Source organism: Cydia pomonella, chromosome 3 (genome assembly GCF_033807575.1).
Source record: "Cydia pomonella isolate Wapato2018A chromosome 3, ilCydPomo1, whole genome shotgun sequence".
NCBI lineage: Eukaryota > Metazoa > Arthropoda > Insecta > Lepidoptera > Tortricidae > Cydia > Cydia pomonella.
This window is the reverse complement of record NC_084705.1, coordinates 23,735,671-23,762,001: the sequence shown is the minus strand read 5'-3', so window position 1 is coordinate 23,762,001 and position 26,331 is coordinate 23,735,671. Positions and strand designations below refer to the sequence as shown.

The following is a 26,331-nucleotide window of genomic DNA, read 5'->3' as shown; positions in this document are numbered from 1 at the left end:
GTCCCGTCCCGGTTTCAAAGTTCTAATGATGGAATCCATGAAGAATTGAGGGAACACTTAAAATCTTATAGGTACACATATAGTGATTTTTGTATTGTTTGTCTACAAATTAAGCATTTTCATCCAAAAACTGGCAATTAGTGTAGTGGAACTGCTGATGATAAACAGAACGAAACTCCCTAACTACGTATTTACCGTTTGAGTATTTGTATTAATTTGTCCTCTTTGTAGAGCAACTAAGGTGATGAAAATGAAAACGATGAAAATCAGAACGAATACTTTAAATTGAACATTCTAATGTAAGGGCACGCTGCCGTCTCAAATCGAGAAAAGTGGGACATTGCTAATTTCGCCTTCGATAGGGAATGATTTAAAAAAATATAACTTCAAAATCAGTATTAACGTTAAAAAAATGAAAACTATAATGTTTAGAGAAAAAACTTTCACTTATTTCTATTTTAAAACGAGCTGCAGCTGTGGAAATGCCTAGCGATTGAATTGTGAAAATTAAAAATGATGCTCGGTTTCGTTTTTGATGAAAAATTTTTTTCTCCATACATTATAATTTTCCTTTTTATACCGCCCTCTCCGCATATTTTTTTTAATTGTATAGATAAACTATCGGTTTTACATATAAAATACATACAGTTTTACATATTTTATTTAATGTGTTAGCGAAAAAAAATCGTTTTCCATAAAATAAATAAAGTGCCTATTTATTTTAATTTCGTATATTTTTTATAAATATTTGTTTCCTGACGCTACCTAATAAAGACCGCCGTTGAAGGCGCTTATTCCCATGACTTACAACTTGTCCAATATAAGTGAATCCGTATACGTATCGTAACTATGAATAAACAAGGTTCACACTTTTATATTGGTTATCTTGAGTCGTGCGCTCGGTGAACGATTGGAATATATAAATACCAGGAGTAACTACGAATTACCAGTGTTTACATTATCTCTTGTCAAGCGTACTTGTCTTTTCCGAAAAACCATCAGAAGTGAAACCTCGAGATCCCTATCAACTGAGATCATATCGTTATACTGGTTTACTGGTGGTTGGTTATGGTGGTATTAATATCAAAGAAAAAGAAATACTGCATAAATAAAATAAATAAATAATTATAATTGCATAAGTTGATACAAAATGCTATGCAATAGCTTTACCGCGGCAGTCCCCGAGTGCCACACGTCTTTTTTTTTTTCAATTTCACGTTCAAAGTCTGTTTTAGTGATAGTAAATATTAGTTTATAACAGAAATATTAAGTAGTCATTTTTTTCCATCATAGTCCCTAGTCAATTTAAATATTTAGGAAATTTGATGAACGCTGACCTTAAAGATGATGCCGATATTGAGCGCGAGCGCAGAGCGTTGTCCGTCAGAGCGAATATGATAGCCCGTATGTTTGCTCACTGCTCTAATGAAATCTGTCAGTTTTTTCAGAGCCTACTGTACTAGTTTCTACACATGCAGCCTGTGGGCAGACTATATGTATGATACAAACGGTACTGCGCGTTCAATATAACAACGCGTACAGGGTGCTGATGGGGATGGCCAGATTCTGTAGCGCTTCAGGGATGTTCGCGGAAGTGCGGGTAGACTGCTTCTACACTACGATGCGCAAACGAGCCACATTCCTGATGCGCAGAGTACGGGCCAGCTCCAATAGCAACCTGACCATGATTGTGGACAGGGTTGATGGCCTGTATATAAATAACTGCAGCATGATCCATATGCGCAGGAATAAGGAGATAAGCGGTTTTTCTTTCAGTTGGTTTTCTTAAAGAAAATTAGCTTTTTTATTTATTTATAATTAAGTAGCAGTAAATAATTATGCATATACTAACATTAGCCTTAAGAAAAAATTTTCACTAACACTAATTGATCCAAGTAGGTCGTAAATAAATGGATTTATTATTATTACAGTCATAGTAGTATTTTTTTTCTCCTTAAATTACTGTTTTTACAGTCAAATATCCACTAACTATTAAACCGTTTTAATATTTTGTGTTCTACATTATATCGATATGTGTGTATCGGAAGTCGAAAATACGCACTCCATAAGACAGTTAAAAGTGCCACAATAACTCTAGTCTCTGTTTATAAATGACAATCAAAATCAACTGTGATTTTATAAAAAAAAAAAAAAAAACAGAATAACGTATTTTATCGCGACTTTTAAATTAATAGATGTAGATTTATTGTGTTAAAATGATATACAGAATTCAACTTCGAAATATATCGTATGATAACGAGGGGGGTGGGGTTAGGGTCGGCAACGCGCATGTAACTCCTCTGGAGTTGCAGGTGTACATAGGCTACGGAGACTGCTTACCATCAGGCAGGCCGTATGCTTGTTTGCCACCGACGTAGTATAAAAAAATAAAAATACTTTTCAAAATGTTATTAAATCTTCTACCAGCAATTAAGAATTATTATGCAAGGAGCCTCCAAAGGCTCTTCAAGTGTTTTATTAATCAGAGTACCTCATCGAGACACTGATAACTAGGAAATATTAATAAAATGTCCAAGTAGAAAGGCCGTAACTGCCCCATTTTAATTAGTCCTAATTGCCCCCTTCCTTGATGATGCCATTTCCTGGGACAAATTTTATAATCGTCTGCGTACATCGCGGCTGTTAGCTTTATTGAGCTTTTAAATGGACGGAATAAACGTGGCCTTGGCAGCTTATTGCTTCGCAAAGTGCCCCAATATTGCGAAGCTAATCGAAGTGTATTGCTATTTAGTACAACATTTTCTCTAGCAGGTCAATTCGAACGTACACTGACATCAGAATATTTACTTATTTCGCTCGTACTTGCCAATACATGTATTGGCGAGGGAGAAACACATGATAACTAAATAACATCGTTCAAATATAACTATGATATCAGTTGTGAAGTTCGCGACCACATGAGATCCTTATTTTGTGTACTTTGGTATAGCTCTCCTTTTTGTACGATTTTACAGTATTAGAATAATAGGCACCTGTGTAGATGCCTAGCAGGCCTCCTTTACTATAATAGCGATCCTACTTTTAAACTAGGTATACAGCTGGATCCACACTTGTATCATTTCGTCGTATCGTATCTCCGTCGCGTAGCTCCGACGCGTATCATGTTCGTTGGTGTGGACGCAAAAAGATCGCGATCATACAACGCGCCGTATTTGGTCGCACGCAATCCATGTTGCTACGCGGTTATTTAATACCCCGCATACTCTCAATCGGATACGCGTATCATGATTAGTAAGTATGGACATGTTTTGACACTGTATCGTGATATGCGGTTATGATCGGGTATGTGATAGGTACGTTGCGATCCATGTCGAGTCGGTTTTCTCTGGTCATCAAAGGGGATTCGGACATGATCTTGGCAAGTTTGTAGGTGTACCGATCTAAGCATCGATCAGATCAGTGCAGTGCTGTCATAGCAACAATTTCTTTTGTGTATATATTGTATTGTGATATGATATGGATATCGTTTTTTTTACCTTCTAGTTATAATAGTCTGCCAAACAAGTTAGTAGAATAAGGTGGAAATTCAAATTTACTATGGGACGATAACCCTTCGCGCCTAATTTTTTTTCTTTGCCGCGTTTTTTACCGACGGAAATGGCTTGACAGAGCGAGCGATCTCAGCAGGCGACATTTTTGAACAGCACGCAGCGCAAGTGCCTAGCCAAGTTGCCAGTCGTTTGCCCTACCACAACAAAATGCTTTATGTCTCTCTGTTACTCTTACATATTGGTGATATATAGAGAAAAATAGCGGTTCGTTGTCGTAGCGCAAATAATTGACATCTTGGCTAGGCACCTTGTACAGACGAGCGATCGCAGAAAATAAAGGCAAAATGATACGGTGTTACTATACGATGCTAGTGATACGGTATGCCCAAAGTGAGCGTCCATACTTAATGATACGGCGTTATGATACGATACGCTGATACGGCATGTCCAAAGTGAGCGTCCATACTTAGGAAACGCAAGTTCGATACAAGCCGCATGATCGTGATCGGAAAATGATACAAGTGTGGACCCAGCTTAATATAACTACCTGCCAGTGAATATGGTTGTACTTACCTATACATATCTACGCTATGCACATCCGTTCATATAAGCTAGGTACCAATATAGCAGTAGGTAACCCGGTTTAATCGCCCAAGCTACTAATGAAAGGCAATTTATCGTCCGCTAAAGGCCACAATTAAGATCGCCTGTAATTCCGCCGGCGAAATCTGTACGATTGGTTTACTTGCAAATGTGCCCATTTATATTCGTTAATAACCTTTTATAATGCCTATATATAGAGAAATTAAGTACCTAACTTAATTTAGATGTTTGTTTTGCATTTCTATGCGCATTCTATTTACATGGGTATCTATTGTTAACATAAGTATAGGTTTGTTTTCAGTAAATCTAATCTAATTAATGTTTAAGTATCAAAGTAAGAATAATAATCTAACTTTATTAGGTTGGGAAGTCCAAAGCGTTCCAACCTGATTAATTTAGGTAGTCATTGTCTAACTAACCTAACCATTTACTCTAGGTAATAATTTCTCACAGAGGTGAATTTTTACTGAAAAACAACAAACAAACATATAAGACTTTTTAGGAACTTCTTTACTATTGATCCTGTAGTATCCATTAGATGCAAACTCCTCCTCTTACTGGACATAAAGATCATCATCCTCCTCCTGTATCAACATATATCGTTGACATTGACCTTCGGGTACATATCTTTAAGAACTTTTGGATTTTTAAGCCCATGTGCACGCTGATGTACATGTTTAGTATATCTAGAACAAATGGACAATTTTAACCATTCAACCCTGTGTTACCAAGGTCGCCGTGGCCGTGGAAGAGAGACGCTGGTGGTACCCGCGCGCAGCGCTGCAGCTGCGCGTGCTGGCCCCGCCGGACTCCACCATGTGTCTCATTGGAGCTCGTGCACCGCCTGACGCTAAATTTGATCCTCATCAAACGTGAGTATTGATGACATACTTCCTCATAACTTTTTGTTATTTAAACGTCCTGACGTTGAAAAAAAAAACTTTATTACTTGATCGCCTGAATCTCAAAATATTGCCTTAACTGGAAATTTGTATGCAAACTATTATGGCAACAAGCAATGACAAAAGATTAAGTAAAATCCGTGTTCTATAAGCTGCGCGTTCAATTTCCAAAAATTCCTACAGATAATTCAGAAAGCGCTTTATGAGCAGGATGTTAGATGAAGTTAATGATATTCCCCCGAATTCTAGTGACTAATAAATTTTCATTCACAATAAACTCCCTCCTTCATAATTCTTGTCATGATTTCGCGTCATTAATCTTGAGCTCGAAGATTTCACGTCAATGATATGATAGTTTCTTTTTATACCAACCTCTCGAGACGAAAAATGACCTTGTTTGTGTCACTTTTTATCCACCATGAAAGAAACCCCGTGATAAATGGGAAGAATTGCTTCGGAAAGTCGTTTGCCGTTGTTGTTTTGGTATTGACTATCTGTAGGTAGTATACTGACAATGGACCTTATTTTTGCTTTATGACTGTATATTTACTCCTTGAAGATGGTGGGTATCTTTTTTTCATAGTGCCAAATTATCGAAATAATTGTATAATTGTAAATATTGTTTGCTTCTACTCAGCAGCAAGCGCGGTTCTCCATACAAACGTAGTTACGCTCCTATTTGAAAACGACTAGCCAGATTACTCTGAAACTTTGTACTTACTACTACGTATTAGTTTACGTAGCTTTAGATACCACAGTTAAAAAACACAGCGAATTTAAGTTTTTCATGCAAAACTTGTTTTTGCTCTATTTAGGAGCTATATAGGTAAACTAATTACAGGCATCCTACATCATGTCATTGGACGTGCAAAGTCTCATTACTATCCAACACCACACCAACACGTAGTTTTAAAATGAGAGCGAAACTCCGTTTGTATATGAAGGTGAAATTGGGCCGAGCTTGCTGCGGACTCTTAATAAATTTTTTCCATAATTTGATATTAAAGTACTATATTCAAATTGTATATTTCGGAAAAAATACACTATTATTTATAAAATTAAACATTTCCACTACCAGTACGTTAATTCTACTTGCGTACCTAGTCAATTAGCGAATAATTTAATCTAGTACTTTGGTAACGCTAAAAGACACTCCATTAGTTAGACGAGAAAAATCTAGTAATCATGATTGATAAGAGCCCCTAGTGTAAATGTATTCAAATTCTAAACGCGACGTACGCGTTTGCATTAAATCTTATTTAGTATGGGATTTAGACACAGCGCGCCAAGCGGAACGTTTTGAAAACTCAAAATCCCATACTAAATGAGACTAAACGCTTACTGAAAACCAGATCTAAGCGCTCATTAGTAGCGTAACATTAAAGGTTGAAACATTTCAATCAAACGTAACGACAATACTTAGCGTCATTCAAAGTGAAATACATCATCTCATTTATGCGTCTCAAACGAGCTGAGTCGCGTATCTGTCACACGATTCATCTTCCTGGAAACATACGGAAGATCGTTAGAGTTGACAAGAGCAGCGTTTAACATTTTCATGTTTAACCAATCGACATTGTCTTATTCACTAAATAAATAAATATCATAGGATATTAAGGGTGGCTCAGTAAAAAAGTGGCAGTGAATTATCTAGTATATTTTTATTTATTTATTTATAATTATGAAGCAGTTAATTTTTTTCAGTAATCTGTAGATAAACACTATATAATAACAATAAAATCATATTGAGAAATATCAGATTGTTGGAGTTTTTTCATTTTTATTGCAATGTACTTCATAATTTTTTGTACAACATAATTTGACAATCTTCACCTGCCGTTTTCCACAATACCCCACCTTTTCAATTTTCACAACTAGTTGTATGCTTTTAGGAATATCATCTTACGTGTAAATTATACCAATAAACTGGAGTTCTTCTTCGGTAGTCAGGAAGTCAAGTCTCTCCAATCTAACCTCTGACAGAGGTTTTTCTATGGGAGACAAATTTCTGTGAAAATCGCAAATACATAAAAATGGAAATTCCATGTAACTACCTCAAAGTGAAGTCAAATAAAAAAGTGCAATATCGAACATAAGATAATTTAATAATGTATTAATTAGCTTATCAAACTTAAAGAAAAAACTATGTTTATGAGAAACACCTCATAAATTCTCTCAGAAGACGCTGTTATAAAAGTCTTAGGAAGCATGTCATATAAAAGGCGAACGCTTCAATTCGCCCTTTTATTTTAAATACGATTGTATTTAATTTTAAAGAATACGGATTACTACAAAAATGCGCTACCTAAAAATTATCACTAAATAAAATGAAAAATCCACATAATGTGCTGCTATTATTTCTGAACCACTCCTTATTACACAAATTGACTAAGTCCCACAGTAAGCTCAATAGGCTTGTGGAGCTGTAGAGAATTGAAAAAAATATGTATTTTTCTAATTTCTAAGTCCTACTTTCAATGGTTATATAACGCGACTATTTTATATATTTTGAGAATACTTACTAATATGAAACACGATGAGTGTCAATGTGAAGTTATTCCAAATGTTTACACTGGCACTGTTTCAAAGCGCGTCTTGTTTGGGGCATGTCACTCGATTCATCTTCCAGTAGGCTTGTCGAAGGAAATTCGCTGGAAATATTGGCTCACATCCCACGTCTGTATGTAGGACACGTATGCATAGTTGGTTCTTGCGCCATGTTTCCAAGTTGTTGTTTTCGAGACGTTTTTATTTCCTTGTCACTAAAAAGGACTCACAAATTTTTTTCGGCATACGATAATTTGGACAAATTTAAGTTATTGATATGTTGTGTAATTGTATTACACAACAATGTAATTGTATTATAGTCTACGTTATCTTAAATACGCACCTTATATAGATCATTCTCATTTTCTCAGGTCACTTTCTTAATAAACCTGCTAGTGCCCAAGGTTCCTTCCTGATTAGTGATTTGATAGGCAAGGTTGTTATGTTGAGCGAAATCGTAGGAAATAGGGCTAACTTCGATTTCCGATATTATCAATAGCTCCTAAGACATATCGTACCATCTCCTCAGAGCCAGAGTTAGGGAGCGGAGCCATAGGTTTGCAGGTTCAGATTTGTATAAATCTAAAAATATTCAAAATTCTTCTTAGATTGGTATTATTGGAGCTATAATTTTATTTCATTAATATTGTTATTATTTTCATTTTTATTTTATTTTGACGATCATGATAGAAATTCTTTTATTTTTGACATCAATGCAAATTTATTATGTAATTGTCTTTCATGAAATAAATCATCTAATCTATTATATGTAGGAATATGACGTACATGACCAATAACAATAAGTTCAAACTAGGTCCTGATTGAATCATTCCGATACCTAGTAGCTAGGTAATGAAATGTTTTCACACGTTGATTAATTGACCAACTAGGTCCTAGTTAGTTAAATAACCTGCAGCAATAATAGTATTGCCACCATAGTCACTTCATATCTGTTAGGTGCTTTTTTTTTCTCAACTGACTACGTTTTACCTGGTTTAATTAGATATTATATTTAAATCTAGCACAAAATTGTCTAGTAGACAGGATTCCATGGTAACGAAATTACCAACACTGGGAAAGAGCTGACACAGGCCAGGCACCTATTGGTGATTATTTTCAGCCCTGATGTTTTCAACAGATTACCTGAACACGACGAGCAGCCGGGACCCGAGTTCGTGTCGGCGGGCGTGTCGCTATTCGTGGGCGGCGGCGCGTGCGGCGGCGGCGTGCTGTACCGGCAGAGGACCGCGCCGACGCCGCGCCCGCCCGCCCACCTGGTGCCACCGGCTACGCACGACCGCCTCTGGATGTGGAAGTGTTTCAACTACACGTAAGTGAACGTGCCCTGACATGCGGTATACAAGGAAGTGTCTTCTGATTATAATAACAGGGTATAAATTCGATCTGGATTTATTATGTGTTACCTTAGAGTATCAAAAGTGACGCTTCTTGTTAAATAAATGTCACTTTTGATACTATTATTACAATCAGTATACGGGTAAAGGTATATTGTGTAAAGAGGTCAGTAATAGTCAGGGTAGTCACCAGCAACTCCCACCAGTGGTCTGACGAGAATTTTTCAAACCTTTTCTGCATAACTTTCGGCAGTTCGACAAAGCGATAGGTAAGTAGAGGAAATTTTTCGCCACACCACTTTTTCTTAACAACACGGGATCTGATAGCAGCCCCCGCTGACATGGCAACGCAGTTCGAAAAGTTTCTGCAAAACATAATTATCCAAAATTATAAAAGCCCCTAACTCTTTAAGGATTCGTCAACGGGAAGATTATAAAATTAACTTAGAAAGTAAGCTCTTGAACTTTTTTAGGTTTTAAATTCAAGCATTAATTATCCACGACATTTAAATCGTCTTTAAAAAAAAAAACATTATTGTATTTAACACGTTTCAACATATGTACCTAAACTGATCTATTGTGATTTCCAAACGTAAATACGAAATTCTGGTCATTTTGGATGAGATACTTTCAATGAAAGGAAAATATAATAAATAACTTTTAGCAAAAAGGTCCTCCCGATTTAATACATTAAAAACGTAAATTACAGAAGTCAAACTGTGAGCTAAACCCCATAAATCCCGAATACCCTGATTCATATGTCGTGAAACATAAATTATGTGCTCGTAAACGCAATGACATACTGCTAGTGATAACGTGAAATAGGATTAGGTTACACTACGTTATGTTTGAGTGCTCAAAATGTATTGTGATCGTAGAAATGTAGAAATATCAAATAACTCTAAAGGGAAAAAGCGGTTTTCGGATAGGTATCCAGTTTGTTTTGTCATCATCGGGGAAAGACTTAGCTTTAAAAAGTGCGTACTTTCATCGAAAAACGAAAATGACCATTGTTATCATAGGCCAACATTATTGGTTTTGTATCCTGCCTAGTGGTCAGTACTGTTGTTTTTTGTTTCAAGTCAAAATTAACCTTCAAACACATTCCAATAGCTCAAGTCAAGAGTAAGATAGCGAAAAGTCAATAAATAGATAATTGAATTGTGGACTAGTACAGGTCGCGCGTTAAAAAAAAAAGGAAAATATTTTTAAACTAATGTGATGTATCTGCTATAAGAAAGAAGAAGAAGAAGAAATATCTTTATTTACACAATAACATTAACTTATTACCTAAAAATAAAGACAACACCTACACAATATGGGTAAAACAGACAGCCCCATGTGCAGAGCGCGCATGGAAGAAGAGGAAACAACAAAACACATTCTCCTAGACTGCATACAGGTAGAAGTATACAGGATCAAATACCTAGGGAGTCCGTACATCTAAAGGAGGCAGTTAGCAACCTGAAAGCTTTGTTAGGCTTCGTGGAGGAGCTGGGGTGGTTAGAGTAGCCCTACCTCGATTTCATACAAAATAGGCACAATGGTTGGCGATTTGCGGAAAATGCCCAGAAGCAATAACTAACTAACTAAAAATAATAGCACAATAGAGTTGCTCTAAATGGTCCTTATTCAGTTTGGTGTCACGAAATAAGACACAGCTTACTCCTCGATGTTTATTTTCAGTAAGGACTAGGTATTAATGTTATCATTATTGTAATCTAGGTATGTATAACTTTATTTTGTGAATATACTTTGTTTTACTAATCTGACATGATAATAATAATGAATGGTAATATTGGTGTAATAACTGGTTTACGCATACGAGTATATTATCATAGTACCTATAATTTACAACCGGACGGGATGACAAACTACTTTAGGATACCGTCCATTCCTGGCGACAGAGACAAAGCGATCTTATACTCATATTTTAGCTTTGTGCTATATGCTTCAACTCGATTAAGGTCTTTTGTTGAAATTTGGGACAGCGAATGAAAAATATCGCTGTGAAAGGATGTGAAAAATGTCATTACCTACTTTGTACGAGGGCGCGGACAGGTTTCAAATTATGTGATAAATGGTCTTTTGTTGTTCTCATAATGCAGTATTTGTAGGATATTGTTTTCGTTATTTCTATTTATTTGTGTTATTTGAACTGCAAAATATCCAGACAAATCTACCTTTACGAGTATGTATATACAAACGTCATTCTCTCCAACGAAAGGGCTGAAAAATTGTCTATATTGTCTATATGGTGCAAAAAAAACTAACCGTGGTATTTTACTTATAGCAGATTTGTTAACTAAGAGATGAAGGACTGGGTGCCTTTCTTTTATGACTGCCTGGTTGTCTTTATTTTGGTGCTTGAGCGAAGGGACATATTAATTTGGAAAGTGGCTGAATGGGAAGTTGAAAAGATTGTGAATTGTAAAGCTTAGGAACTCTCACCTTCACATGTTTCCATAGTGCTGCTAAAGCTGATATAGCTGCAGTTGCCATCTGAACTTCACAAAACGAATAAATAAAGAGTTTAAAGAATTTGCAAGGAAGTTACAACACTACGAGTTGGCGAATAGAAACCGGTTCATTATATAGCCTCCCGTATTAGTCGGCGGATTTAATTAGTATTTCCCACTTTTTTAATAAAACTAGATTCGGTTTAAAGATTTCTTAAGAATTTATATAAGAATTCGTACAATATTCTCATAAGAAGAACTTAAATATAACACACAAAATTAAAAAGTTGCGGTCGAAATTATGTATTGTAAAATTATAAAACCTACCTACCTGCTCATCAATTTAACTGAACTATAAAATTTAACATTTTTTAAATTTAAATTTATTAAATATTAGGGGGCCTTTTTTCATTTTCCAAGTCGATCAAATTGCTTGAAAATCCTTTGTATGTTCTCAGTTTCTTGTTTATGTTTCGGCGCTCGTCTATACGATATGTGTGCTCAGTGAAATTATCTCGAGACCTCCCACATCTTCGTCACGCGGAGGATCTAATTAAATTTAGACGTATTTTGCTTTGTGCTTGGAAGAAATAGGTTACTATGGAGTTTTTATTTAGCTGCTACAGGCATGACCCTTCTTGAAAATTCCTAAGCAAGTGGTGCATTTAACTTACAGACTCAGCAAAAAAGTGCGCTCTTTTGCCAAGACTGCGTTTAAAATGTAAATAGTAGTTCAACAAACAAAATGTATTTTTCCAAGATTCAAAACGCATGTAAAAGTAGGTAAGTACGTAATAGGTACAATTATTACAGCTAGTTAACAGGTTATATCGTTTGAACTAATCCGATGCAATAAAATAAAATAATAGTACTTATAATAAAACGACCAACTACACTATACATTTCAACTTTAGCGCTATGGAAACAACGTTGCATTTACAAGAACTATGCGAGCTTGCTTTGGCTGTAATTTGGAATGTAATATTGTCCACTGCAGTTAAGGGATATATGTATTTCACGGGCATTATTAATTGTTACCGCTGGAAATCGGACAGCGCCGCCTGATTGTGTCGAATATTAGTATTGTTCATGTAAGGTTAAAGTGGTACATTTACCTAAGTCAATGTGTTTAAGGCTTTACCAAATTAAAACACCGTTGCATCAACTGTCGATAATCCTAATTCTTAATGGGATAACATCTTCATTTTTTTTAAACAGTTCGTAGATTACTTTTGGTTTTTGGTTTGGAAATTGTGATCTGTGAATATTAATAGGTACTTACATAATATGATTAGGTATTTGGTTGTATGATATCAATTATAATACTTTGATACGCACTTGTGCACTCAATCAGAATACGACACCAAAAACGATGTTGGACAAACAATTGCTTACTCATTCATTTTCAACATAATATATGAACGACTTTTAAGATCTAATGAAATGCATGGAAATGTTATCTTATGGAAATTCCGTGCGATTTTTAGGATTCCGTAGCCAAATGGCATAAAACGGAACCCTTATGGATTCGTCATGTCCGTCTGTCTGTCCGTTTATGTCACAGTCACTTTTTTCCGAAACTATAAGAACTATAGTGTTGAAACTTGGTAAGTAGATGTATTCTGTGAACCGGATAAAAATTTTAACACAAAAATAGAAAACAATAAATTTTGGGGGTTCCCCCCCATACTTAGAACTGAAACTCAATTTTTTTTCATCAAACCCATATGTGTGGGCTATCTATAGATAGGTCTTCAAAAATTGAGATATTGAGGTTTCTAATATCATTTTTTTTTTAACTGAATATTTTGCGCGAGAGACACTTCCAAAGTGGTAAAATGTGTCTTACCCCCGTCCCTGTAACTTCTAAAATAAGAGAATGATAAAACTAAAAAATATATATGATGTACATTACCATGCAAACTTCCACCGAAAATTGGTTTGAACGAGATCTAGTAAGTAGTTTTTTTTAATACGTCATTAATGGTACGGAACCCTTCATGGGCGAGTCCGACTCGCACTTGGCCGCTTTGTTATTCTATAACGTCCTATGATTTCAGGCTATGCAGTAGTCTCAACCTGTTTATTATTTAAGTCATTGTAAATACTTTGAGAAATGTAAATCCTCTATTGGTTTCTTACCTGCTTAAATAATTTAGACTAAAGTTACCCACAATTTCAGGAGCCAACTTTCAACGGACGGAGTCACAATAACGGCTCCATCAGAAGCCGGTCGCTGGTCACTTTGGGCCCTGTCTTTGTCCAACCGAGGCTTGCGCTTCTCCGCGCCGCGCACCATCAATGTGTTCCGGCCGATTCAGCTGGACTTTGCGCTGCCGCCGGCTCTCAAGGTTGGGGAGACGGTGGAAATCGATGTCAAGATTACTAACAATATCAACAACTGTATGGACGTAAGTAATTTTCATATATTTTTGAAAGGATATATAAATAGGTAAATAAAAACTGGATGTGCGCTCCTTTGGTAACAAATATAAAGTAGAATAAGATTGCGTCTGAAATCTTTTGTACAAACTTCACAAAATGCGGGCAAGCTAATTTTACTTTATTAAATCGCGTGTCGGCTGCCACAAAAAAAATCTAAGAAAAACTCATACTGAGGCAGAAGAACCCATCTAGAAGGAAGGATAACAACGCCGAGAAAGCTTCGTAAATAACAAATGATACCATCTGCGCACAGCAAAAATAATTTTTCTACGTAAAAATATGCATCAAAATTCTACTAGAACACGGTATTATGGGATGAATTGTTAGAATAAACAAACAGGCCCACCCACCTATGTTTGCGAGAAATTCGCGGTCCAATAACACAGGAGACTAAATTATGTTTGGTTAGGACGGACCCCTTCATAAATATTATCACTCTTATTTGTTTAACTTGTAATCGGACAGACTCACGAATTAATTATGTTATTTATGACCTTTGTAAATAATGCGAAAGTATTTCCTTTTCACCTTAGGAAACCGGATTGGAGTGCCAGTAGGGACATAATTTATTTGCATAGTGCATAATTAGTTAGATACATTGAAAATATTAAGAATACATTCTTCTGTCACCCACGATACTTAAGTATACTTAAGTTGAAAAGGAAATACTTTCGCATTATTTACAAAGGTCATAAATAACATAACAAGTTTCTTTTTGCCTTCGCCATGTTGCGGATTTCCAGTGGTAGGTACTCGTGTATTTTACTGGCAAGGAGTAGTACTCTTTGACAACAGACGTTGAAAGTCATCTAATGGCGCCGATGTAAATAAGAAAAAAAATATTTTCGATTTTACCACAAAAATGCCAATAAAGGGTCCTAAAGATGCAAGAAAAAATTATTTGAATACAATAAAATATTTACATAATTCAACGGAGGATTTTTGGAAATTGGTCGTCAACATGACCAATAGTGACATTTTATTTGACTATACATGACGTACGCACATAATTGCCATATGTCAACTATTTTAGGGCCAAATAGGATCTTGTCAGGCTTTAATCGGGTTAATTTTCATATGTTCGAAAATTTAACGAAACATTGCGTTGAAATGAAACAGAGTGTATGTACATTGTAGGTAAAGCACTTGCACATTGGACGGTACATGGAGAGTTAGGTGTAGTTACATTATTACTTATTTCATTAATATTAAATTTATTTTATTAATTATTTAATCATTTTATTTATTTAATTATTTTGAACTTAATGTAAACAACAAAGCTAGGAGTGTATGGTAATTATTTAACCACTTTTAAATGTAAACTAAAATAAATGTAGCACAATTGAACTAAATTTCAAACTGTTACTCCTATTTATAGGCCGTCAGCGTAAACGCGAGCTCTAACGTAAATCGGGTATGGATTGCCTAATCGTTCCCGTTTACCGGGCTCCAATATCCCGGGATTCGCCGGAATCCCTAATCTAGATTCGATGAGAGACGCCAAATGCAAACAAATCAGGATCGCGTGTGGCCCACGCGGGTAAAGCCTTCAACAAACATGACAGCTGTATTGAACAGTTAGAAATAAAATAAAGTGTATACAGTGTGTACCTAGAGACGCTGCTGGTAGCCTAGCATTGAGACTTTCAACCAGGAGGTCGCGGGTTCAAGCCCCGACTTGTACCAATGAGCTCTTCAGAACTTATGTACACTCTATCATTTGATATTCACCAGTCGCTTTTTGGTGCAGGAATACATCGTGAGTAAACCGGACTAATCCCATAAAGCCTATAGTTTCCCCTTTGGTTTGGTCACTTTCGTAAAAACTAGTGTTTTAGCAAATTCTTGGGATTAGTTGCCAAGCGGACCTCAGGCTCCCATGATATTATTTTCCTACTATTTAAACTAGATTTCGTACTTCGAATTTGACAAGTAAACAAGATGGCGCTGTACAGCTCCATACATTTTGCGGTAACTCTGACTGTCAAAAGTTGACGTTTGACAATTCAGTGACTGCAAAACATATGACGCAGTTAATCGCCATCTGTTTTGTGTGACAAACTAAGAGTGACGTTTTTTCTTAGACTTTACCTCTCTATTACAAACAATTCTCTTTGCTAACCAGTAAAGGAGGATATATATATGCTGTAAACAAAAGTTAATATCCCCATGAAAATTTATATTTGAACTCCTAACATTAAAAATTCCCGATTTTTGAAAATAGACCGTTAGTTTGTTGAATGTAAAAATGGACGTCTGTTTGAAAATAAAATACGTATGTCAGTCTACCCATAAAATACTTATGTCAGTCTATCTATTTTAACCAAGTATTAAAAGCCTTTTATGAAACAACCATGGTTTGGACATTGGAAATTGCCGCTAAGATCTCCCTCTTTCGACTGTTGTTCTCAGAGAGAGGGAGAGAGAGAAGAGGGAGATCTTAGCAGCAATTTCCAATGTCCAAACCATGGTTGTTTCATAAAAGGCTTTAAATACTTGGTTAAAATGGATAGACTGACATAAGTATTTTATGGGTAGACTGACATAAGTATTTTATTTTCAAACAGACGTCCATTTTTACATTAAACAAACTAACGGTCTAATTTCAAAAAATTAAAAGATAAAAGGTTCAAGTGATTTTAATTAAATTTCAATACCTCTCGTATTAGACGACCAAAGACGGCTTTGTAGCCTGTGTTGTTCTGTGTTGTTGTGTGTGTTGTTCTGTTGTAGCGGCTGTGTTGTTTGAACCTTTTATCTTTTTATTTTTTTGTACTAAGGTAAAATAATGCCACAATTTATCACGATATAATTATGTAAATAGAAATATAGAATAATGAGATTACGTATTGTGCAATAAATTGCATAAAATAGTAACGTTTACTATAAATTTGTCCATCAAAATAAGGACAGCCAACCAACTACAAATAAAGCAAGAGGCATCGTATCAGGTACTTCCACAACTCCCTCCTCTACTGGCCTAGATATTGGACAAGCTAACAATAGCTAAAGATTACATTTCAGAATGAAAAAATGTAATTATTCGGAACTTGTTTGTCAGTAGAAAAAGGCGGCAAATTTTAAAAATGTAGGCGTAAATAGTTGACTTTTCATAGAAAATTTGAATTTCGCTCCTTTCTATTCTACTGTCAAAGTGGATGTGTCTGAGTATATTATATTTGCCACAGGTCTTTTTCTTTATTGTAATCAAAAGTTATTTTTAATTAGACTAACATCCCTCTGGTCTCGATCCTTCCTAAATAAGATGAACGAGAAGAATGAAATAATGATTATATGTAGTATGTTAAGCAATGTTCTGATGCTGAAGCCTAATTAATGAGATGAGATGTCAAATCTAAGTACTGAATCCCTTTTCAAGGTTGGACTAAAAAATAAAACAAAGAACTAAAATATATTTCAAAAAAGGACATTAAAGCAAAAACTTATTTTAATTAAAGAGCCTAGGAATTATATATATTACGTAGGTAAGAGATGCGATAGGCTTAGAATTTGGCTTGAAAAAGTTGCATTATATATAAAAACAAAACAAATACTAACCGAAATTTTAGCTTTCGCATATTGCAACATAAAGTAACGGAGCTCAGGAATAAAGGTACGAACAAGCTGCCCCCCTGTGGCGCTTCCTTTACCTTCGCTGAAATTTATGTCCATATATCTTACTACTTTATGGAAATAGACGATAGGTCAAATTGTTATAGAGGGTGCGGCCTGGTGCGCCCAAACCCGAACCAGGGTTTTTATCTGCAAAGGCCAATGAAGGCGTCATCCCAGCAAAACACTCAGTACAAGTGTGATCTTGAATGTATTTCAGGGTATGTGGATTGAAAAGTCTAGTTAGGGTTGAGGTCAGTGCAAGTATATATTTTTGCGAATTAAATAGGTAGGTGTTCATTTTTATTTATTCATATTAAAAGGAGAGTATAGGTGTTATATTTCGAAAGAGTTTGTTTCTGTGTTTCAATCTGTTTCTGTTTTCCTAAAAATAGTATTTGGTTTTCTATAGAACTATTCTTAATAATGTTATACCATTTCAAGAAATACTGCTTGATTATAGATCTAATCAAGCCTAATCAAAAGATGAACCCAGTTTTAAACTTAGATCTGCCATCCTTTCATGGTTTCTTGAGCACTTACAAACATTTTAACCTCAATTTTAAGGCTCTAAAAATGTCAGTTATTTATCATTGTATTGTATAACTGTAATCAAAATGCTCACTAATTTCTAATATTAACCTATTGGGATTCAAAGTCCTGACACTAGTACAAAATACTTCCAATGAAATTTGAATCAAAAAAAAAAAAAAAATCGTTTATTAAAAGAAAGATTAGATTAAGAAATGGAAGAGTATATAGTCATTATGGTTGTTGGTCCCGGCCTGCGATACTTACCATCAACAACAATATTGTTGTGGGGCTTGTTTTCCTCTTTTTTAGTGTAGGTACAGTCGGGTGTTTGGTTTTTTTTTTATAATATTTTTTTTTTAATTTATATATTTTTAGTTACCCCCAAAAAAACATCCTATGACACTCCCGTGATCACGACGAATCTAACGATACCTCATACATCAATATCCATCGAGCCGTTTAAGCTACAGGAGGCCACAAAGAAACATACATACATACATACATTCGAAAAACATTACCCTCCTCCCTTTGGCAGTCGGGTAAAAAAGACAATGCGAGTATACAATTTTTTGTTCCTAAATAATAAATATTAATTTGTGTATAATGATTTATGTGCTAATAAATTCTTCTTATCTTATCTTATACCTAAGTACATTCTTTTTTCTTACTTGATGTACCTATTCCTTAAAGTTTGGTAACACAATTAACGCGGCCGAGTATTATTGACATAATACGTATGGGATGACTCCCTAACTGCCGCTAACCATATCTATATACGCCATTGTACAAATATACAGGCATTGATGTTTGATCATACAATAAAAGCTACTGCGATTGAGTTACAAACAAAGTGATATGCTGTGTGAGCGAGTCAATATGAAGAAATGGACCTTCCGGTATTGTGGCGTCAATATTTGCGCGTTGGTTGTAGTTTTAAAAGGTGTACTGTTGGTAGTGAATCACTAATATCGAAGAGTGTATTGTCAAAGAAAACTTTGAAGCCATGTAAATTTACTGCTATCTTTCGACACATTATTAAAACTTTTAGAATGCCATTTGACTTTGATCCCTATTCTTTCACTGATATGTGTAAAATTTGTTAAATATCAAATAGTGGCGATTACGAAACGACATCGAACATATTGACGTCTGAAGGTTATTGTTTCAAGCTAGTCCGCGACAGTTGTACTCGATTTCTGAATTTCGAGTTATTCTAAAGACTACATAATTATGCTTTCAGCATTCTCTTATTTTCGATCATCAAATTTTATCGTGGCTATGTAAGATAATTAAACTGTCTTTCCAGGTCACGGCCCTCCTGGCTCTAAGCGCTGGGGCAGCATTCGCAAGCACCGGAGCTCTGTATGTCACCGAACGTCTGAGGCTGGGACCGCGTGGAGGAACCCAGCTGGTGGTCAGGGTTGCCGTCAATACTCCGGGCAGGAAAAATATAACAGGTATGTTTGAGACATAGAGAATGTACTACACAAATACAGCAATAAGTATATCAACTTAAAACGCCATTTCTTTAAGCTGTTAAATTAGGTACTACAATATTAACAATATTTTGTGTAGTATTTTTCAATTACAAAGGGTACGGTGACAGGTGTCGTCTCCATAACTACTACTACTACTATATGTTTATAACAGATTATAAGTCATCTGTTATAGTATTTTATATATTATCAAAGCCTTACACTTATCAGAGTGAGCGAATCCAACAAACGTGGTTTTTTGTTTACCGTTAAATACGCCAACTTTGCCCACTTTTTTGGGAAAAACTAAAAAAATTCTAGTTTTTTGTATGAAACCTCGGAAATATTTATGTATCTGTGGTAACACCGAGATCATGCGCATTTAAATTTAACTGCAAATTTAACTTTAGTCATCGTTTTCTCCATCATATGACCGATTTTGAGGTCGGGTAAAGTTATCTGGACTTTTAGCCAACATTGCCCACCGTGATTTTTAGCGCAACTATAGACCTTATTTGGTTGCCATAAAAACCAATGAAAGTATTTTGGCAATGAAGGCGATCGGTTCAAAAATTTACTCGACATAATAATACATGCTCGAAATACTTTCCTATTAAAATGAGTGGGCAATGTTAGCCTGTACATTTTTTCTTCTTCATACAAACGGCGTGTAGCGATTTAAAAGTGCTAGGGTTGTCAAAATTGAGAAGATAATAAAAACTGAACATTAATTTGCACAAAGTTGGTAGGGTAGGTAAGAAACAAAAAATATTAATAAGGCGCAAAGTTGTTTATTTCAATAACGTTATATAAAAATCTAATAGCAGAATCTAATAGCTTTTTTTCGCTGACTGTGCTTTTTGTTGACTGTACTTGTATTGTCAACTGAGATCTATATATGTACCAACCAAATTTCAATTGGTTACCTTAAGTTTTCTGAAGTGGCCATTACTATATATTTTTTTTAATAGACACATAATGGAGTTCAGAACTCTAGCTACTTTTTTAATTACTTGTGGTTTTGTAAAAATATTTTTTTGAATATTTATTTTGACATAACACACGTTTGAACGCATTTATAGCTTAGATGCCTTAGTCTGTCGTAAAAAAGTAAAAATGTCGAGTTGACAGCTGCCAGTTGCCAAATGTCACACACACAGCTGAACCGCGTACAAACAAAGTCGTAGTTGTAACCAATGAGGAAGCAATATTTGCCAACTGGCAGCTGTCAACTCTACGTTTTTCACTTTTTTACGGAAGACTAAGGCATCTAAGCTATAAATGCGTTCAAACGTGTGGTATGTCAAAATAGTTATTCAATTTTTTTTTCTGAAAAACGGCCAGTAATCAAAAATGAAACTATAGTTTTCGACTCCATTATATATTAGAAAAAAAAAAGAATTCCTCGTGTGGAGACGATCCCGGTTGAACCAGAATGTCACTACCAGATTGTATTGTCACTGGTAGTAGAAGTAGAAGTAGTATGCTATAATCTCAGCTCAATCGGATACCAAAAAGTGGTCGAAAAATGGCTTGCAAGATTTGATCCGAACATATGTACGTACATACAAATATTGCAAGATTTGCACATTAATAAAAAAAAAAGTTTGTAAAAAAAAGTGTCAACCCTAAGCATTTTTTTACTGCGGGCAATGTTGACACTCATACGACGGTACATTACTGGGTAATTTTGCCAATCAGCATAACTTTTGTAATATACTAGTTACAGTAACGAACCTAGCATCAAAATACTCAGCTCATGGTTTTACATTACATACAATCGATTCAACATACCTGTGTATTCGCCATGATGTACAATTCCCTTCCAAAATTTCTCAGTAATTGGCCCGCAAAAATACACTCCGTACTCGACAAGTCCCGACTGGTTACTGAATGAAGTCAGGAGTGCACGCGCTATTCTGTGTTGCCACAGGTATAGTTTACTTTCTACCAATGTCATCAATGTTGCCATAATTTTGTAACTTTTTTAGATATTAGTAGATTTCCTTAGAAATTGTGTTTTGGGCAATGTTCCCCCTGGTGGCAAAGTTGGCGTATTTAACGGTACATTTTGTTAATAGTTACATATACAATAGACTTTAGAGTTTATAAATATTTAAGTTTAACATTGTTTATTTGTTTATTAAATTATTATTTCGCATGCCTTATTGTTAGCTCTAAACAGATGCCGCTTTTCCCAATTTAGATACTTAGTACGTTTGCCGCAGCAGTTAAGGCCTATGGCAGGCCACAAATGAAGACAATTCACGGATTTAATTTATTAGACCTGTTGTTTTCTTTCTTATCAAACACAGGTGTGGTCAGTATTAAATCATTATAAAGTAGGTAGCTATAAGTTCGGAAAGAGACAATTTAAGCCATTTTGTCGTTAAAAATATGTAAGTAGGTACATATAAAGTATATAATCATGACCTTCAATTATGCTTTTAACGTCTCCAAAACGGAATTACGAGTATCTAATTTATTTAAGGTATACAAGTAGGATGGTTCCTAAAGGTGTTGTAATGAATTAAGTCTTAAATAGATAATTTAGGAAATGACTACAATAATATCCGTATTAAACTTAGAAATTTGACCTCAAAAAGTATTGTAGTTTTAATAAATGAGGCCACTGTTATAAAATATTCGAAATGTTAAACCAAGAAGGTAATTTGCGAAGCAAAATATTTTAATGAACTTGCCAAGACGAATTCTTGAAATGCGTCCCAGACATAATTGTGAAATTAAAATCTCGGCAAAGTTGGTGGCTCTTGGCGTAACAAGCTTGATCGTCCCCAGGGCGTAAGAGTCTTAGATTTGTTAGAGCAATTTCCGAATCAACTTAACAAGTCTTTGAGGGACTGTTAGAATTTAAATCTTGGAAACAATATCTGATACAGTGACTCAGAATCATAGTAGCTTCTAGCACAGTTGATATGATACACCTGATCATAATATTTTGGTTCCATATTGATTCGGCAGTTTCAAATACACAAATAAACGTCTGATAATTCACGGGGCTCCTACTTGATGTCAACGTCCACGTCCAACAAAGGTGTAATGTAACCTGAAGGAAAAAAATGTGTGATATGCTTAAACTATATTTGGTTGTTTAAATTTTTTTAACATTGTTAATTAAGTCCGTTTTATGGATCGACATTTACTTGAAAAATGCCTTTAATAAAGAGAAGAAAAAAAAGATGTAATGTGACATAATCAAAATGACGACTCATATACAACGTGTATTTTTAATACGACCACATGATCAAATGTTAGTTAGTCTAGACTGTAATTTTAGTTTAGACTTACATGGGTTTTATAAAAAAATTGTCGATTTTTATTTTTCCGTATAAAATAATCCAGCAAGCAATGTATCACTACATTGTTTTAACTCACAACGTCGCACTTAATGACGCGACGTCACAACTGTTACAAGTGACCATGATGTACAAAATACATTGCCATTCGAATTTTTTTCAAAATTATGCTCTGGTGGTTAACTCTAAATTAAAAAAAAAAACATTCAGAATTGTTGTATAGGACTAAAACCTACGTCTAGTTTAAGTTTGCGGTTATATCAAAAAAACACACTGTATAATATGGGTATATGTAAAAGTGGCACCACTATATCCAAGATTTTCTATTACAATTTACTCTTATTAATCTTTAATCCCACCAAAAACATTTCATGTCCAATTTGGTGGCCAAGACTGTTAAAAAGTTATCAGATCTCAGCAAAAGCCAAGGACGTAGGTAGTGCCTCGCCTTTTTTGTTCGTCTTGGCGTGGGCATTTCTGTGCCTCCAGATCATAAGAATGAAGTCATATTGTTTCGACACCATAATGAAAAATATTAGGTAGCGCCAAGGGAACTATGAGTATACTCTAACTTGATTATTACTGTCATAAAAATACTTTGATCAAACATTTCCGCAATATTTCCGGAATCGTACTCCAAGTGACTGTCGACCTTATAGGAACCGCATTTCGTGTACTAGTGGAACACAATTCTGCGATAAAATATTGCTGGTGGAAAAGAACCGTGTCCCGGATAGTATGGGTCCTGGGCCATGACGAGTCCCGAAGTAACTTATATATCATTAGATAGTGCATAGCCTATATCGATAGAATATATCGTCCTTATGAGCGTATTTGGTGGGCATACATTGTTAGCAAAAATTCATCTGCGTTATATTAGGGTGGCAGAAACCCATTTCATTTGTAAAAATATCGTCTATTATTTGTCTGTGAACTATTACAGGGCACTGTAGTTCTCCTTGCAACCAGAGCACCTCCTCGTGGTGACAGTGGTAGCGGTCAAAGTTTAAACTTTGACCCGCCAAGTCTCTGGAAATATGACATTGCGAGGAGATTTAGTGATTTAATGCGTTCTGATGCCTCTGGAGTCTGGGTCCATCTTGGCGGGGGCAGACATGTGAGCGACGGAAGTACCCAGGGGTTCGTGCCAGCCCCTGGTACGGGATCAATCCGAAGATGCAACTGTCATCCATATATTGTTTTTCTACAATGTCAAGAAAGCTATAAGAAAATACGCTTTGACTGGTTCTCATTTTAGGAACTGGTATTTAGGGTATTCAAGGCATCTAACAGACAAATAAAACCTCCATCAACACACACGGGAGACCTATTTATAAGATTTGACAGTACTGATGAAGAATCTTCACAGATATAAATGTCAATTAAGTCACCATTGTCGGTTGCCTATAAACATACGCCCACTTCGAATAACAATGAAACAATTTTTCCGTGAATGCACTCGTAAATCCCTACCTGTTAGTATGCGATTCATTAATGGACGCACCATGGCCCAAATCGGGACACGGTTCTTTCATCTTGGCGCGCTTCAGTTTGCCTTGTCAACAATCCCGACGTCGAGTCGAACGATCGTTGTAGGAAGTTGGTGGATGCTCTTATGTTATTACTTGCTGGTACCTTGTTTAATGTTCATGCATGATAATATTGTTAATAGACGTCTTGAGATTCAAATTATACACGATGCTGTACTATCTCAGAAATGGCTTGTGTACTTTTGAATTCTAACAGTCAAAGTAAAGTAAAGTCTGCCATTTCTACATAATTGTATATCTTTGTGTAATAAAGTTTAAATAAATAAAGTTATATCGGTATATTTTGCCGTTCATGTTTTTAGATAAATTAACATATGTAACACAAATCTTAAAATAAAGATCATACCACGTAGTGATTATATGCTCTTTGCGTCATACTTCAGCTTGTGTCATGAATTTATTATAAGTAATGATTTACTCACAAAGATTAAAAGAAAAAACGTGCATCAAATTTTTGTATAACACCCGAATCGTGTCGTTTAAGTCTCATTCTTTTTGTTTAATCAGGGTTAATTGTTACATATTATTTAATTAAATTTATGTCAGATTATTATCTCTCCTAATATCTCCGCGGGTTACGTTTAATTAAGTTACCCTGGTCAACGTCGGCGTGGCTTCAATTAGCATTTAGATTGAATCCAGTACGCAGATCATCAGATGCAAATTTGTAAATTATGCATATAGATATTTGCAGTATTGCGATAACTTGTTGACGTATTCGGGCATCGATTGGATACGAGCAGTGCGTTGCGATTTAACGGGCAATTTAAGCCAATAATTGGATAAGCTCTGCAAAGGAAAATTTAATCAATGTGAAATCCAAGCCATACTTATAACATTAAATATGCGATTTTTTTAGTATTTTATATTTATTTATTTTTATAACTAAATAGTTTATACTTAGCGGTACCCCGTAGCGATATTTTAGCGTCATTTCAACGACTTTAATAGGCCCGGCCATTGTATCCACGACGCGGATCCGTCAACGTGAAATGACGCGACGCCGCAGAAATGAATAGCTATATACCGTGAAAATTAGACTGCGCCACAGAAATTCACGGAGGGCCCGGCCACATGTCCACGGCGCGGCGACGTCGCCGTGGAACGGCTCGGCAACGCAAAAATTAACGGCGCCGCACCGTGGATATACACGACGTCGTAAAACTCACAGTGCCGCCGCGCTGCGTCGCGGAGATTCACGGTGCGCTCCATGGAAATATGAAACAAAGGAGAGCTAAAACTACACAAACTATGATTTATATAACATAAATTATAATTGAGATTCAAAGGCATTGGTTCGAAAGATACGTCTGAATGATTGAGGTCTTTAATACATATCAGTCTTTAATCAGGAAATATGTCTCGTTTACTAACTAATAGGTGATGGTTGATGGGTGAGGAGGCTGATGGAAGATTAAAACCCTTCACTGTGTCGCCGTTTATTTCCACGGTGCGGCGCCTTGAATTTCTGCGTTGCCGCGCCGTTTCACGGCGACGGTGCCGCACCGTGGACGTGTGGCTGGGGCCGGAGTCACGCGCCGCGTCATGGAGATTTACGGCATCGCGGTTCACGTACCACCGTGCCGTTTCCATCAATCTCTATAATTAAAATAAAAAATATTAAAATTTACTCAATCGACTATGATGACACAACGACAGGTATTATATTTGATATTTTAAAAATCTGCCTTTCTTTCTTGCGGTGGTTTTTAAATTTTTTTAATGTTCTTTTATATTTATTAAACTTTTCGTCGTCTTGAACCAACCAACTTTAACATTTTTCAATTTCCGATAACGATCTAGCCTTGATCAAGCCTGAATATAAAAATAGGTATCGCTTATCTGTTGTTCATCACAAACACACCCTTTGCGTTAGGATATTTTTCTTTAGATACTTATAATATACACGCTGGAAATAATACAAAATCTACTAATATAAAAGTCAACTTTGAATTGCTTTCCCGTATATATCGCAAGTGTGGGTCGGCAATAAACCTGCTAGATTCTATTACCTCAGCAA

The 26,331-nt window shown here is 35.6% G+C and overlaps 1 protein-coding gene across 1 annotated transcript in view; it reads left to right on the top strand.

The window, feature by feature from the left end:
* The window catches only part of LOC133516366 (C3 and PZP-like alpha-2-macroglobulin domain-containing protein 8), a 286,831-nt gene that overhangs the window by 244,000 nt on the left and 16,500 nt on the right, over positions 1 to 26,331 (top strand). Inside the window, exons 11-14 of the mRNA XM_061849275.1 lie at positions 4,848 to 4,987; positions 8,703 to 8,894; positions 13,561 to 13,789; positions 19,276 to 19,426. Coding sequence (XP_061705259.1) covers positions 4,848 to 4,987; positions 8,703 to 8,894; positions 13,561 to 13,789; positions 19,276 to 19,426 — 712 coding nt within the window. The remainder of the gene's footprint in view (positions 1 to 4,847; positions 4,988 to 8,702; positions 8,895 to 13,560; positions 13,790 to 19,275; positions 19,427 to 26,331) is intronic.